General features: G+C 29.1%; 2 protein-coding genes and 1 non-coding gene across 3 annotated transcripts; 1 reads left to right on the top strand and 2 right to left on the bottom strand.

Annotated features, from left to right (window-relative positions):
* On the bottom strand, nt 216-1,718 carry LOC107636133. The gene is made up of 2 exons (XM_016339662.2): nt 1,480-1,718; nt 216-1,220 (listed from the first exon to the last, which is right to left on the bottom strand). Exons 1-2 carry the CDS (start codon nt 1,525-1,527, stop codon nt 531-533), a joined length of 738 nt encoding a protein of 245 aa, XP_016195148.1. The 5' UTR covers nt 1,528-1,718; the 3' UTR covers nt 216-530.
* On the top strand, nt 9,063-9,134 carry TRNAP-UGG. Its single transcript has one exon. It is a non-coding gene; the product is annotated as a tRNA-Pro (tRNA).
* On the bottom strand, nt 9,329-11,625 carry LOC107637618 (dnaJ homolog subfamily A member 1 homolog). The gene is made up of 4 exons (XM_016341014.2): nt 11,484-11,625; nt 11,181-11,410; nt 10,043-10,268; nt 9,329-9,681 (listed from the first exon to the last, which is right to left on the bottom strand). Exons 1-4 carry the CDS (start codon nt 11,557-11,559, stop codon nt 9,560-9,562), a joined length of 654 nt encoding a protein of 217 aa, XP_016196500.1. The 5' UTR covers nt 11,560-11,625; the 3' UTR covers nt 9,329-9,559.

Genomic DNA, 15,263 nt, shown 5'->3' with positions numbered 1-15,263 from the left:
TCTATCTTAACTAATTAAGAAGCTTAATTTTTATTAATTAAATACATAAGTGGTTTTGTTCAAGTATTTTCAATTTCTTCTTTAATTCTGAGACTATATATATATTTGTTTCTTTTTGGAGAGAACTCGAAGAATTAAATTAAAAAAGACTAATAATAATGCATTTATTTCCGTCGTTAGATTTTGAGAATGATAAGAGGGATGAGATTCCTTTATCCCACACATAGCAACATATTAATAATTGAATATATATATGCTTTCACATTTTTATGGCCAAAAAAAAAATCTCTAATAGTGAATGACGAAGTTTGATGAGTTAAGCATCATATATATTATACTTATTTATATTTTGCTTTCTTTTTGTTTTTTGAGTAATTATTAAAACTCTAGACCCTTTAATAGGAAAAAACAAAGAAGAGTTTGAATCCTAAAATGAAACAAGAAGCATTACAACTTATGACAATAATAGCTAGACTTAATAAATTTTGTTCTTTAAATCCTAAACCCTAATATTTACACGCTATTGAATTTTAGATATACAAATAATATAATTGCTCTTTAAATTTCATCCTTAACTCTTGAATCCTCATGAATATGCTCTTCTTTTCCTCCTCAAGCTTCTCCACTTCCCTCATCAATTTCTCCATATTCAAAGCAAACTCTACTTGGGGTGCAAGCCATGACAACTCAAACCCAAAGACTTGAACTTCATCCCACAACATTTGAAGGCACTCACATGCTTCCACATTCATCTCTTCCAATTTTGTTGTCTCCAAAAAGTGCAATACCCTTCCAAGTGCATTCAAAGCCCAACCTGAATACTTATAAGTCCTTTTCCTTTGACACTCCAGCAATGAAGGATGAATATTGCAAACTTTTTCTAACAAAGGAACATAAACATTGTCCACTAGTCCCTTCCCTTCAAAATCAACTTGTTCATTACAATCATGTACTTCAAAAGAACAATTTTCAAATAATTCTGCGGAATCTGGTGGAATTGGAGGAGCTGAAGGTTGATAAGTAGAATTAGACATAATAGGTATTAGATGAAGAAGATCACTCATATCATCATCATCAAAATATTGATCATATTGCTCTTGATAATAATGTTGAGGACTTGGTTCTTTTTTCTTCAATTTCTTGAACAATGCTAATATGTCCTCATAGGCACCTCTAAGAACAATTCTTCCAAATTTCTTTCGTATTGATAATATCATCTTCTATAGCAAGAATAAAACCAAAAAAACCAATAAATGTTCAATTTGGCCAATTTAATTTAAACAAATAAAATAAGGTAAAAACTCAGGTGCAGTCGCCTTCACGTGAAGTTGATAACTGAAAGTTGTTACATAATTTGATTGATTTGACTAAATTTTCATCTATCGGTTCTCAGCTATCAACTTCACGTGAAGTCGACTGCACCTAAGTTTTCACCATAAAATAATATCAATAAAGTAGAATATATATTTAATTTATTACCTCTATAATATCTTGTTCATGTAAGGTGTGCTTGGTAATCTCCTCCATGGTGCGGTACAATCTAGGGATGTAAGTGATAAAATTTCAGAAATGTTTTTGTGTGTCATATAATGGGGAGTTTTGGACAATGTCTTGCATATTCTAAGAGAGTAAATAATTTGGAAAAATCAATTTAGTTGTTGTCTTTCTTAAGGAAAAATACAACAACGTTTTCATTACACAAATTCAATGGTTGTATTGAAAATGAAGCCCTAAAGAATTTTATCTTTACAGAGTCGTTTTAGATTTTGGGATTATTTTTAAGTTTTATTAGCCTAACCACTTGGGTATATGTAACATATAGTTCTAGAATTCTTAATTAATCCATCAAAGTCATACTTTTCCTACCTATACAGTATGGAAAGTAAATCTGATTAACAAATAGGAGGTGGTTCAGTTTCTTACTTCAGCAAGAAAATTTATTTTATTTTTTTTAAAAAAAGATAACTATTTTGTTACTTCAATTATGTTGGTGTCAACACTTTTTTATTTCGTGAAAATTAATATAAATACTCCAAATTAAACTTTGCTTATATTTATTATTGAGCGAACATCATTTAATTTATTAGTGGGATAAATCATTTTTCATTTAATTTATTAGTGGGATAAATAATTTTTTTTCCCTTTGTGAAAGATATTTACACAATGTTACTTTAAACGAAGAAAGAGAAGTTGGAGAAGAAGATATGAGTATATTCTGATATCAATGAAAATAAAGAATGATTACTAAACTCAAGTTGTATTTACATTCTTAGCTAAGCAACTATATATATAAATGAGAAGAATGAGTTACTCTAATTGGCAAAACAGAATTTTCTCATTTGGTAATCAATTCTGTTTGGCTAATAAAGTTTTGATGATTCTTTGACGCTGAATTACTATGCTCTCTATCATGCGTCCTCCTTCAAATTCAAGGACACTCTTAAAGTGATCTTGATTTTGTCCAAAAAAACTATTGAAAGTTACTGCAGATAGAGACTAAGTATAGATGTCAACAATTTGGTCAACACCTGGTATATGAACAATATGGAGTTGATGCTAATTGACAAGGTCTCTCACAAAGTGAATGCTGAGATCAAAATGCTTGGTCCTATTATGCATTATAGGATTAGGAGATAGTTAGATTGTGCTAGCATTATCACAATAGATGGTAGATGTCCCAAAATATTGAAAACAAAGCTCAGATGAAAGATTTTGCAACCAAATGACTTCAGTAGTAGCAGCTGCAACACTTCTATATTCAGATTCAGCACTGGAATAGTTAACCACCTGTTGTTTTTTACTAGACTATGCCATAAGGTTGCTGCCAAGAAAATTGCAATAGCCTAAATTGAATTTCTTATAATCAATATCAGAAGCCCAATCATCTTCTGCAAAGCCAAAAAATAAAAAATTAGTAGAGGGATGGAAGAGAAGTCCATGCTCAGTTGTGCCTGTCAAGTATCTAAGGCTGCGTTTGTTTACATGCACAGGACACATGACACTAAGAGAGGTACACAGAAATACAAAATTGTATTTAGAAGATGAAAATATTGACAGAAATATTATGTCTAGAGACACTAACAAGAAATACAACTTATGTTTTATTTTTTTTTCATTATTCTTGTTAATTTGTCATAATTATATCTTTATTATTATATTTTTCTTTCCAAATTTTTTGAATGAAAAAAATGAGAATAAATTGGACTTTCATAATTTGTTTTAGTTTATCACCAAATAAAATACAAGAATATTAATTTTTGTATCTGTCATTTGTGTCTTGTTCTCAATATCTTGTTTTGTCCTGTTCTCAAAACCAAACAAAGCCTAAGTGTTGAGTTTGAGAGAAACAATACATTTATTTGATAATGACAAATATTAGTAATTTGGGTTAAAATTTCAATAGTGTGTGTAAATTGTTTGGTTATTGTGCAGAAAATTAAACAAGTCCAAAAGTTCCTTGGCAACACTCTTCTCTTCTCTTCTCTGGCTCGTAACAAATGTGCCCAAAAAATCTATTTTCTTCTTTGATTTGAAACCCACGTGATTACCTAGAAATTAAATATGAAAAGATGTTTCACAAGCTAAATGGTAAGTTCAGATGGTTCAAGCAAAGTGAAAAAGGTGGATCACCTATCTTATGTACAAAAAGAAAAAAAAGAGAAAAAAGTCAAAAGTTGAAGCTAAAAGGTAAAATCAAATCTGATTTGATGCAGAAAAAAATAAAAAAAGATTACATCAAAGAAGATGAGTTATCATTTTTGTGCAACCATTCTGACTTGTTGAAGCTACCATCTTTCTACTGTATATTTTCGGATAAGAAAAAGAAAATTGAGGTTATCTTTGTCTGCTGTAACTCAAAGGTCACAATTAAAATTTGGAGTTAAAGAATGGATTAATGGTTCAGATTTTTGAAGTCAAGAGAAAAGAAAAAAAGAGAAGAAGTTAGGTAAGAATCCAAGCCAACTCTACTATCCATGAAATCACAGCTACTATTCTATCTCTCCTCTGCGTCTCTGATATGATTTATGAGGAAGAAGAACAAAGTCAAAGATATTCAAGTAAGCTCAAGTTTTGGAAGCTTTACTCTTGGATAAAAGGGTAAACAACCAGAAATTGAAACAAGAAGAGTGAGCACACTGTTTAGGTCTTTATAGCTTTCTAGCTAAATCTTCTTCTCCTTCATAGTTTTATTGAATTTTTTGTTCTTCAATTTTATCTTTCTTTATTTCAATCAATGGAAAAAGACAAAGAGAGTAATTTTGGAAAAAAGTCAGAAATTATGTCAAATTCTTTTGTAATTAATTTTGTTTGTATTCTTGAACTTGAGACGTTTTCCTTACTAAGTTGGGTGAGCACTTAGTGTTGAAGGTCTAGGGAATGAACCTAGGTAAATCAAACTTGGTTAGAAATTTGGTTTGTCCCTGATAGGATTAGTTTGAATTCTTGAGAATTAGTGTTTTTAAATCTTTAATAAAGATAGTAGAAATTCCACCATAGTTATGGTAGAGATTGGATGTAGGCCACATTGCACATGGTGGTTGAATCAGGATGTATAGTTGTGTTATTTTCCCTTTCTCTGTTTTTTCTGTTAAGCTCATTATGAGACAAAATGAAATTATCTCTTACTTAATCAGCTTCACAGAAGTTATAGCAAAACAGAGTGTTAACTTCTCATCTTTGCTTTGTTCCATCTTTTCTTTCTCATCTTTTAGTGAGAGATAAAATAAATTTGTCTGCTGCATAATCAATGCTGTAGATTCTACAACAACAAGGAATTAAATTCTGGTTTGAAGTGTAAAGTGTACAAGATTAAAAGATACCATAGATTCAACCCCCTTCTCTAGACCATTGAGAACCTTCGATTGGTATCAAGGGTCCAGTCTCAAAGAATCAAGCTTTACAGCTTGGACCAAAGATCCAATGGCCAACAACATAGGTGCAAATATTGTGGCTTACACACTCATGGAGGGGTCGTCTAACAACAGACCTCCCTTCTTTAATTTTAAGAACTACATTTATTGGAAGAAAAGAATGCAGATATTTGTGTAGTCCGTTGATTACAACATATAAAAAATCATTGTGGACGGTCCACAAGTCCCAACAAAGATAAGCGATGAAGAAGTGGTGACTCACAAAGAAGAAGAAGAATGGAAGGATGAAGATAAAAAGAAAGTTGAGCTAAACGCCAAGGCAATAAACATGATGCACTCTGCCATTAACTTCGAGGAATATCGAAAAGTGTCAAAATGCAAAACAGCAAAAGAGGATTTAGGATAAACTCCAAATCCCTCATGAAAGCACTCAACATGTCAAGAAAATAAGAATTGATATGCTTAGAAAGGAATATGAAATGTTCACTATGAAAGAAAGAGAAACCATCAATAAGATGTTAAAAGATTTTTGATTATCATCAATAGCTTGGATGCTATGGAGATGACTCATACTGAATAAGTATTAGTGAAAAAATACTTAGAAGTCTCACTAAAGAGTAGAAAAGAAAAGCAACTGTTATTTTTTAGAGCAACAATCTAAATCAAATGACCTATGATGAGTTGAGAGAAAAGCTACTTGCTTATAAAACCACCCACATGAACCGTGACACAAAAAAAAAGTGATCTTAAAATTCAATATTGATTTATTGGAAGAATATTCCAATGACAGTTTTTCAGATAATGAAATTGTGTGTTTTTTTAGGAGGTTGAGAAGACTCATGAGAAGTAAAGAAAAGAGTAAAGGCTTAAATTCAAAAGAACACAAGAGAAATTTCAACAAAGTCATATGTCATCATTGTAAAGAGGCTGTCCATTTCAAGTATGATTGTCCTAAGCTCAAAAAGGAGGATAGGATGAAGAAAGACAAGAAGAAGGGGATAATGACATCATGGGAGGATCTAGAAGATGACTCCAATAATGAATAAGAATCCGAACACGAAGCACAAACATGTCTCATAGCTGGTTAAGGTCAACTAGAAGAGGTAAATTATTCTAACCTATCTAATGAGGACTTGCTAATGATGACTTAACTGCACATATTAGAAACATTCTTGAAAAACATGATAAATGCAAAGCTGAAAATAATTTCTTGAGAGTTGAAAACGATCTTATCAAAGAGAAAGTGAAGGAAACTGAAAGTGTCACTGATTTGGTTGAAGAAAACAAATTTTTTAAATCTGAAATTGAAAAATTTAAAGGTAAACAATCGGTTAATGTTTCACTTGATTTCACTGAAGAAAATGAACAATTGCATGAGGTTATTAGAGGTTTGAAACGTGATTTGACACAGTTTTTTTTAAGTTTCAGCAACTTAACCAAATATTAGCTAGTCAAAAACCTATATTTGAAAAATCTAGTTTAGATTACTTTGAGAAAAGTGATGCTTTTTTAAAAAATTGCTTCCAAAAAATGAAGCATCAACCGCAAGAACCTATAACCACAAAACCTCATACCAATCTCCAAATTCTGCAATAAAAAAATCATTGTCACACTTGTAAAATGAGTGATCATACTTTTCATCAATGTTTTATTGTTAAAAAAAGAAATGGAAACAAAGTGTACAAAGTGGTAAGTAATTTCAATGTTTTTGGGCAACTAAGGAGGATTAACATTAAAGGATCTAAGTTTATTTGGATACCTAAAATCATTTGAAGTTTTGTACAAGTTTGTCTTGCATCCAAGAAGAAGAAAATTTGTGGTATGTGGTATCTTGATAGCGGATGTTCAAGGCACATAATCGAAAAGTCTACATTTTTCATCAAACTAAATGAGTACAATGAAGGATTTATGACTTTTGGTGATGAGGAAAAGGGTAAGATCATTGCCATAGGTAAAGTGGGTAAGAATTTTTCTATTTGTATTGACAATGTATTTTTTATTGATGGGTTGAGATATAATTTTTTGAGTATTAACCAACTTTGTGACTTAGATTATTTGATAATTTTTAAAAGATTGGAATATCTTGTTGTTAATGAAAATACGGATGAAATGTTGTTTGTGGCTAAAAGATGCGATAACGTGTATGGTCTCACAATAGATAAATTCAAAAGTCAAAATGTAACTTATTTTAATTTTATGGACTCCGAAAAATGGCTATGGTATAAAAGGCTAGGTCATGCTAACATGTTTCATATAGTCAAGCTAATAAAGAAGAATTTAGTGAAAGGTCTTCCTAAAATTAAATTTTACAAAGGCATTACTTGTAATGCATGCCAAATGAGAAAGCAAACAAAAAACTCATTTAAATCAAAGAAAAATATTTCGACTAATTGCTACATATTAATCTTTTTGGGCTAACTATAACTCAAAGTGTAGGTGGTAAACATTATGTCTTAGTTATTATGAATGATTATAAAAGATTGGAAAATTGTTTCTATTAGAAGTGATCACAGAAAGAAATTTAAAAATTGTGATTTTGAAACCTTTTGTGATGAATTAGGGATTTCACATCATTTTTTGTCCAAGAACACCTCAACAAAATGGTGTTATTGAGCGAAGAAATAGAAGTCTTTAAAAAATGGCTAGAGCCATGTTATGTGAAAGTAATGTCTCTAACTTTTTTTAGATCGAAACAGTCAACACAACTTGTTACATTTTAAATAAAACAATCATTAAAAAGTTTTTAAAGAAAATACCTTATGAGTTATGAAAAGGAACCCCTCCCAATCTAAAATATTTCCATGTCTTTGGATGTAAATGTTTTGTATTAAACATTAAAGATAACTTGAAAAAGTTTGATCCAAAGACATATGAATACATTTTTATTGGCTACTCCACATCTAGCAAAACTTATAGAGTTTATCATAAAGACTCTAGAATTGTTGAGAAATTCATACACGTCATTTTTTGTGATTTTAATGTTATTTCAAGTTCTTTGGAAGATGACAATGCAGGCGATCAGAATAATGATGTCAAAAATGAGAATCAAACTCTATTTGAACTTAATCTTAGGGCTTCCAGACTAAGGAAATAAAAATTCTTAAAAAATTATCAACAAGAATATATTATTGGAAATCCGTCACAAAGTGTCACTTTTAGATCCTCAAGTAAAAAAAGATTGAAACATAATAATTTTGTACTTATTTCTCAAATCGAACCATAAAATGTGAATGAAACTCTAAGAAATTTATCTTGGGTCAAGACAATAAAAGAAGAGCTGCATCAGTTTAAAAAAAATGAAGTATGAACACTTGTGCCAAACTCCAATAGAGGTAAATCTGATTAATAAATAGGGGATGATTCAATTTCTTACTTCCGCAAGAAAACTTATTTTATTTTGGAAAAAAAAATATTGTGTTGCTTCAATTATGTTGGTGTCAACATTTTTTGATTTCGTAAAAATTAATATAAATACTCCAAATTAAATTTTTCTTATATTTATTATTGAGCGAACAACATTTAATTTATTAGTGGAATAAATCATTTTTTTCTCTTTGTGAAAGATATTTACCCATTGTTATTTTGAGTGAAGAAACAGAAGTTAGAGAAGAAGATAAGAGAATATATTGAATGTATTCTAATATTAATGAAAATGAAGAATGATTACTGAACACAAGTTGTTTTTACATTCTTAGCTAAGCAACTATATATATACATGAGAGGAATTTGTTTTATTCTAATTGACAAAAAATTTTTTTCTCATTTTGTAATTAATTCTGTTTAATTTGGCTAATAGAATCTTGATCATTCTTTGATTTTGAGTTGCTATGATCTCTATCATTGAAGTTTATTGTTAAACGAAAAGTTTACAGGAGATAAAAAGATTGAAATTACATATACAAAATATCAGATAGTCCATGTATTAGTGCTTTTTAAATTAGTATTTGTTATTGATTCACATGTAATTTTTCATGTAAAATGCTGCTTTATTAAATATTTTTATAACTTATAAATTAATTTTAATATAAATTTTTATGTCTAAACTCCTTTTTCAAAAGAATTTACTTAAATTGTTTATCTAAACCGACCTTGCTAAACTTATTATCAGTCATTGCATTTGCTGTTGATTTTTCGAAATGTGATGCATAATTATTTGTTAAAATGTTTAATGAACACTTGGCATTCAAAAACGGGCATTTGGTCTAGTGGTATGATTCTCGCTTTGGGTGCGAGAGGTCCCGAGTTCGATTCTCGGAATGCCCCAGATTTTTATATATAATTTTGTTTTATCCTCTTATCCAATAAACACAATTCCAAGTGAAGCTTGAATAACCTCACATGTCATATCAATAGTTAATTGGTTAATTAGCAGTGTATTTTGATAGTCACGATTCATTGAAATTAAACTTAGATGTAAAATCATTGTTCTAATACACACTATTAAACTAAAAGATCGAAATTGGGTAATTTGCAATATAATATAATAATTCATTCCTCAAATTTAATATAACAAAAGGAAAAATAAAAATCTATACATATCATGATTCATGAATGTGATTCACAGATACATTATGACTGCAAAGTTTAAAACACTCTCACACTCACTTGCATAAGCAGTGAAATCATATTATACTAACTTAGTACAAATCAAACTGAAAGTACAAATGATTAGCACTACTAAATTATGATTAGAGTAACAGAGCAGGCCCCATAAGGATCAAAGCAAGCCCCATTAGAACATTGCTAGTTTTAGTACCCTTCAAACCTCTGTTTCCTTCAGCCTGGATGTGCTCAGCAACATTGAAATCACCTGCTTCAATGTCAATGCAAGTGGATAAATAAAAAGATGGATTAATAAACATGTTCCTGTTAATACACTAGTAATAGTAAAAGCATTGCATACGAAACTTCACGAGTAAATAGCTATTTTAACATCTGAAAATTTTTAATTTTAATAAAACATACTTCAATATTTGTTTTTTATAAAATTTATCACTCTGAACATTTAGGTCATTTTGTCAAACAAAATTGATATTTGGAGGTTCATTTTGTTAAAAACAAAAGTTGAGGTTCATTTTATGAAAATCGAAATCTTTTGAATTTTAAGATGACTATTTAATCGAAAATTGATTTGCGCTATGTACGAAAGAGTGGTAGTTATTAGTTATTACCTCTTTGAGGGCCATAGCCACAGGCAGATTGAATTGTTTGTTTGATGTCTTGTATGGTTGCTTTGTTATAAAATATGAAGTGGCTGAAGATGTTGTCAAGACAACTAAGGACCAAGTCAGTCTCAGTCAAACATGGCCCTTCACAGAACTCATCCGTTTTCTCACTTGGTACGTTCAAGTCCCCTTTCTCACTCAATCTATATGACTCTTCACAACTTGCATAAATCTGAATCAAACACAATGCAATCATCACGGTTAACTTTACCTCTCTTTTCAATAATGTCTAGTACACATGGATAAAAATTGTAATGTTTTAATTGTTAATATGTCATTAGTAACTTGGTTATTAATACTTTGACGGTGGAAATTCACGTGAAGTTGTTTTTATGTAAAGTTGCTAGTTGAGAATTGTTAGATAACAATTTAATTAAATATGTCAAATCATCTAACGAATTTCTACTAACAACTTCACTTGAAGACAATTGCATGTAAGTTTTCACTTGCTTTGATAACAAGGATCTTAAAATTAGTTAAACACTAATTTAAGGTAAGTAGTAAATATTCAATGCATAAGTTAAAACTTTTAAGACTTTTGAGTAAATTGAATTTACATTCCTCCAAGTTAAACGAAAATTTCTAATAAATTTAAAGTAAAAGTGCAATTTTTATAGGAGTTTAATTTTAATATATTATGTAATATTTTATACAGTCATTTAATTACATTTATTTTTTTTATGATTATTCATGTAGTTAATGTAAAAATAATTATTTTTACTAATATTATGTAATTAGATGCATATATTTTTTTATCAAATGATAAAAAAATTACATAAAAAATTGCCGTTTTAATATTTTAACAATTATCTTAGAGTACCGGTTAACTAACCTCCAACATTATAACTACAAATAATATAAGTATGAATAATTCAAAATACTAAGGAATGTTTCTAATTCAGATAGAGAATTCAATTCAATTGATATCAACTCAATTAATTAGGTTAGTCTCATCTCCTTTTAGATCATGCATACGAATGTCAATTTTTATTATATAGAAAAGGAACAATTCAATTAAAAGAGGCTATTTCACACATAGATAACAAAAAAGAATAATCTTGTGGGTAATATGTATGATACTCACATATTTATCATTGAAACAAAGTAAGGCTTTGGAGACAATTTGAGTAGGGTCACCAAATCCACCACCCCCAGCTCCTCCTCCACCTCCACCTCCACCACCGCCAAATCCCCCACCACTTCCACCTCCACCTACCCCAGCCCCGGCGGCATTGCCGCCAATTCCAACTCCAGCACCACCAAATCCAGAACCTATCTGGTTCCCGGGTTGATCATCACCATCATCAGCATTTCCTATCAAATCAAGACTCAATATGTGATTTTGTCCTCAAAATAATTAAATTGAAAAATAAAATCCTAATCATACCTAATTTCCAAAATAGACAAACATAAAGCAAAGCAAAAGCTAAAATCCAGCGTCTAAAACTAAGTTCAAATGCCATAATTACTGAAGAAGCTTGAGAATATGGTTTGAATTAATTAGAGCACGTTATATAGCCAATGTTGTGTTAGCACTATACTTTACCATCATAGTTAGTTGCTACGTATAGCATGCTAATTCCAATTCCTATAGCAACTAACATTACCTACCATTAATTAGCCCATATTAATCACTTTTCTTAATCAACTTAGAAAAATGAACATTCCTGTCCAAAAAGAAGTACAAAAATAATTAATTAAACAAGCCAATGGGTTTAATTTGCTGTTAGTGGCGGTTACAAATTTGTGACAAAATAAAAAAGTGATGTATAAGAAGACTATAGCAAATTAAGGATGCAGCAGTTGAGGTACAAGCCACCAACTTTTCTCTCCTTTGAGTTCAATAAATCAAACCTAATTAAATCTCACTTGCTACTTTGTTATACTTTTCCTACAAGTTAAGGCCGTGCTATTTAGCTGTGGAAAAATTCATGGATTTATATTCATTATCAACTACAACATTTTAATTTTCGGTTCATATATATTTTAATTAATTTTGCTATATTTTATAAAATAAGTAAATAACAATGTCTTAACTGCTTTATGAAACACGAACACTGTAACTAACCGATGTGTCAGTTTCTCACACTTATACGACACATGTTATATACACATCTTATTTATTAATTTAACTAATTATTTTTTTTCCCTAAATTTGTTGACACATTATAAACATCATTTAGATATATATAGTGCTAATAAGTTCCAAAAATGCTAACATTAGTAGTAATGAATATATATTAATTTCTAAAAGATATAATTAGACATACTTAAAATATTAAAGACAAAGAAAAAATAAATTAAATTTTTTTTTTATTTTCGAAAATTTTAAGGTCCAAAATACAAATTAGTGGTTTTTTTTTTTTTTCTTTTTGGTATATACATTGGTTCTTCCTTTATTAATTAGCCGTTGTTGTAGCTCAACAAATATAGCAAGAATGAACTAGAGAATAACCTACTATGCTTCCAAAAATACAAATTTAAGAAATATGATCCTCTAAAATAAAAGATGAGAGTTTAATTATTATTAATTTTGTAACTTTTACATCATATGTGAACTCTACTTTTTTATTTTAATGATAACTAAAATCTTATTTTTCTCCCTTTATTAATTTCCTTTTTTCTATGGTTTATAACAAAATTGATTTCTTGATAACGTAACTAAGCAATCTAACTAAACTGTCTACTCTATTAATGTGGTTCTTCTTCTTCTTCATTATTTTCTTCTTGCACTACTTCTCTCTAGCTCTGCCTTTTCTTACTTTGAAGTCTAGATGCAACCTTGAATCTGCCTCCTCTAATCACAATTTTGGGGGACAAACTGAGAATTATTTGCTTCTCCAAAATTTGGAAAAAAAATTGTTAAAATCGGAAGGACTAGGTGAATCTTACAACAAAAATCAATGCTAAAAGTGGCTTCAAAATTAAGATCCGAGATTTCATGAACTTTTGTAAGATCAATTTGGATAAATAATTTAATTAAGTTCTTCTAAAAAAAGAGTTTAAATTTAAATAACTTTTTAAAAAATCACAAGTTAATTTTAAAAATTATATCAAACATTAATATTATAATTTTTCGTAAGTTAAATAATTAAAAAAATCACTTATAAATCTATCTAAACGTACTTAATTAATTAGTTGAAGTTATCAGTAATGTGCTCTAGAAATTAAATATCGTTGTAAAGCGTAAAAATTTTCTCTCAAACTATTGGTTTTGTTATTAGTTAAAAGTGTAGTAAACTTAATTTAAACTTTATTGTTAATCTATGTTAATTGTAAAAGGCTACTACTTATATTATTGTAACTAAAAATTTGTACTAGGCCTTTATTAATTATTACATTCCTATCTATTCCTTTATATAATTGTTTAATCATATTTGTCATTTTTATTTTAAATCACTATTGATGTGATTAATATAAAAATAGTTAATTAATACGTAATTAAATAGATAGATATATAAAACTATTTTAGAAATACGGTATATGAATACTAAATTTATTGTTTTAATCCTTGGCCAAACAAAGAGGAGATAGAAAGGTAAATAATTTTTGCATTTCAACGGAATTTTCGTTGAAACCAATTGTTTTTTTTTTTTTACTAAAGATAAAAGATTCGAACTCGCAACCTTTTAATTGAATATGGAAAAATTATGTCATTTGAGCTATACTCATTGGCCGTTGAAACCAAATTGTTGATTCCATTTCTCTTTTAAAATACATTCTAGGTAATAATAATTGGTATATCCTGTGATATTCTTTATGGGAACATGCTATCATGTGATGAGAATGAGATTCCATCCCTTCAATCAGATCCACACTATCTCCCAATTTTCATTCACTCCTTTCGGTCTTTAACTCTTTATACATATGATCATTGAAAGAAACATTTTATTGAACTGCTAAATAATTGAAAGCATATAATTAAGCCAATCTTAGTAATATACATCATCAAGAGATTCATGTGTAAGAAGGAGTAGTGAAACTCATTCACCAAATCCCTTAGCCTCTTCTTCCACTTATCAAAGAATCAATCTATTCTCCCTACAAAAATTATATTATTATTATTATTATTACAATAAATATATATTTTTATTAAAATAATTAACTATCAAAATAATGAAATTTTTTATCTGTGTATGTGTGTGTGAAAAGAGGGTTACTAGTTACTACTATATATATTTAGAAAAAAAAAACCAACAACATCAACAAATTATTTTTATGAAAAATTCAAATTTGTTTGTCCAAAACATGCAATAATTGACTGACACTTTGTAGCTGTGATGTTTTTCTAACAAGAATAATTAACAAGCAGAGGACAAATAAATCATGATTTTTTTTGTAAACTCTAAATCATGAATTGTTATTATAATACTAAAAAAACAAAAAGTTTACCTGTAGTTTTGGTCGAAGGGTTTCTACGGCTGCTGTATTTTTTTGATTATTCACTCCTCCTTGCTGCTCAGGTACAAACAAATTATAATTATTACAAAAGAAAAAAAAAACTACATATGATCNTTATTTAAACAAACAAATGAGTTAATTATTTGACCAACCTATAAAACAAAGACTTCTAAGTTCTAATTACATATTTAATTCAACTAATTAATAAGACTAGGCCTTGATATATGCTATGGTAATTTTTCCTTACACAAAATTGGTCTAAATAAACCAACCCAATATAACAACCAAATAGACTTCATGGGATGCTTAATTGCTGGATTTGACTAATTCTATGTCCAACCTAACCAAAACCTAACTCAAAACAAGTCTTAATGCAAAGGATAATACCCAATTGAGTGGATAATAATTGAATAAAGAGAGGGATTGAGAGAATATTCGACAAGACATTAATTTCATTCCCTTTTTTTTTTCAAAAAAAGATGAATCAGTGATAGCCATGGGAACCTCATGTTTCGAAGGAAAAGATGTTCGTCACATGAATTGCTTGACAGCCCAACGACCATTTAGGCTTTTTTTTATTTTTATTTTTTTTTTAAGGAATTTTGTAAAAAATATCGTCACATGGATCCCTTATTAAAATCTTGTAACCGACAATTTTATTTTGTCCTCCAAAAATATCTTCACGCTAGATTAAATTGTTCTCCCATATAAAATCAAATCAAGCATGGAACTTTTAATTTTGATAGGAGCTAGTAATTAAAGATAA

The sequence above is a fragment of the Arachis ipaensis genome, chromosome B04, assembly GCF_000816755.2.
Source record: "Arachis ipaensis cultivar K30076 chromosome B04, Araip1.1, whole genome shotgun sequence".
Classification (NCBI taxonomy): Eukaryota; Viridiplantae; Streptophyta; class Magnoliopsida; order Fabales; family Fabaceae; genus Arachis; species Arachis ipaensis.
The sequence above is the reverse complement of the archived record's forward strand: the minus strand, read 5'-3'. Positions and strand labels throughout refer to the sequence as shown.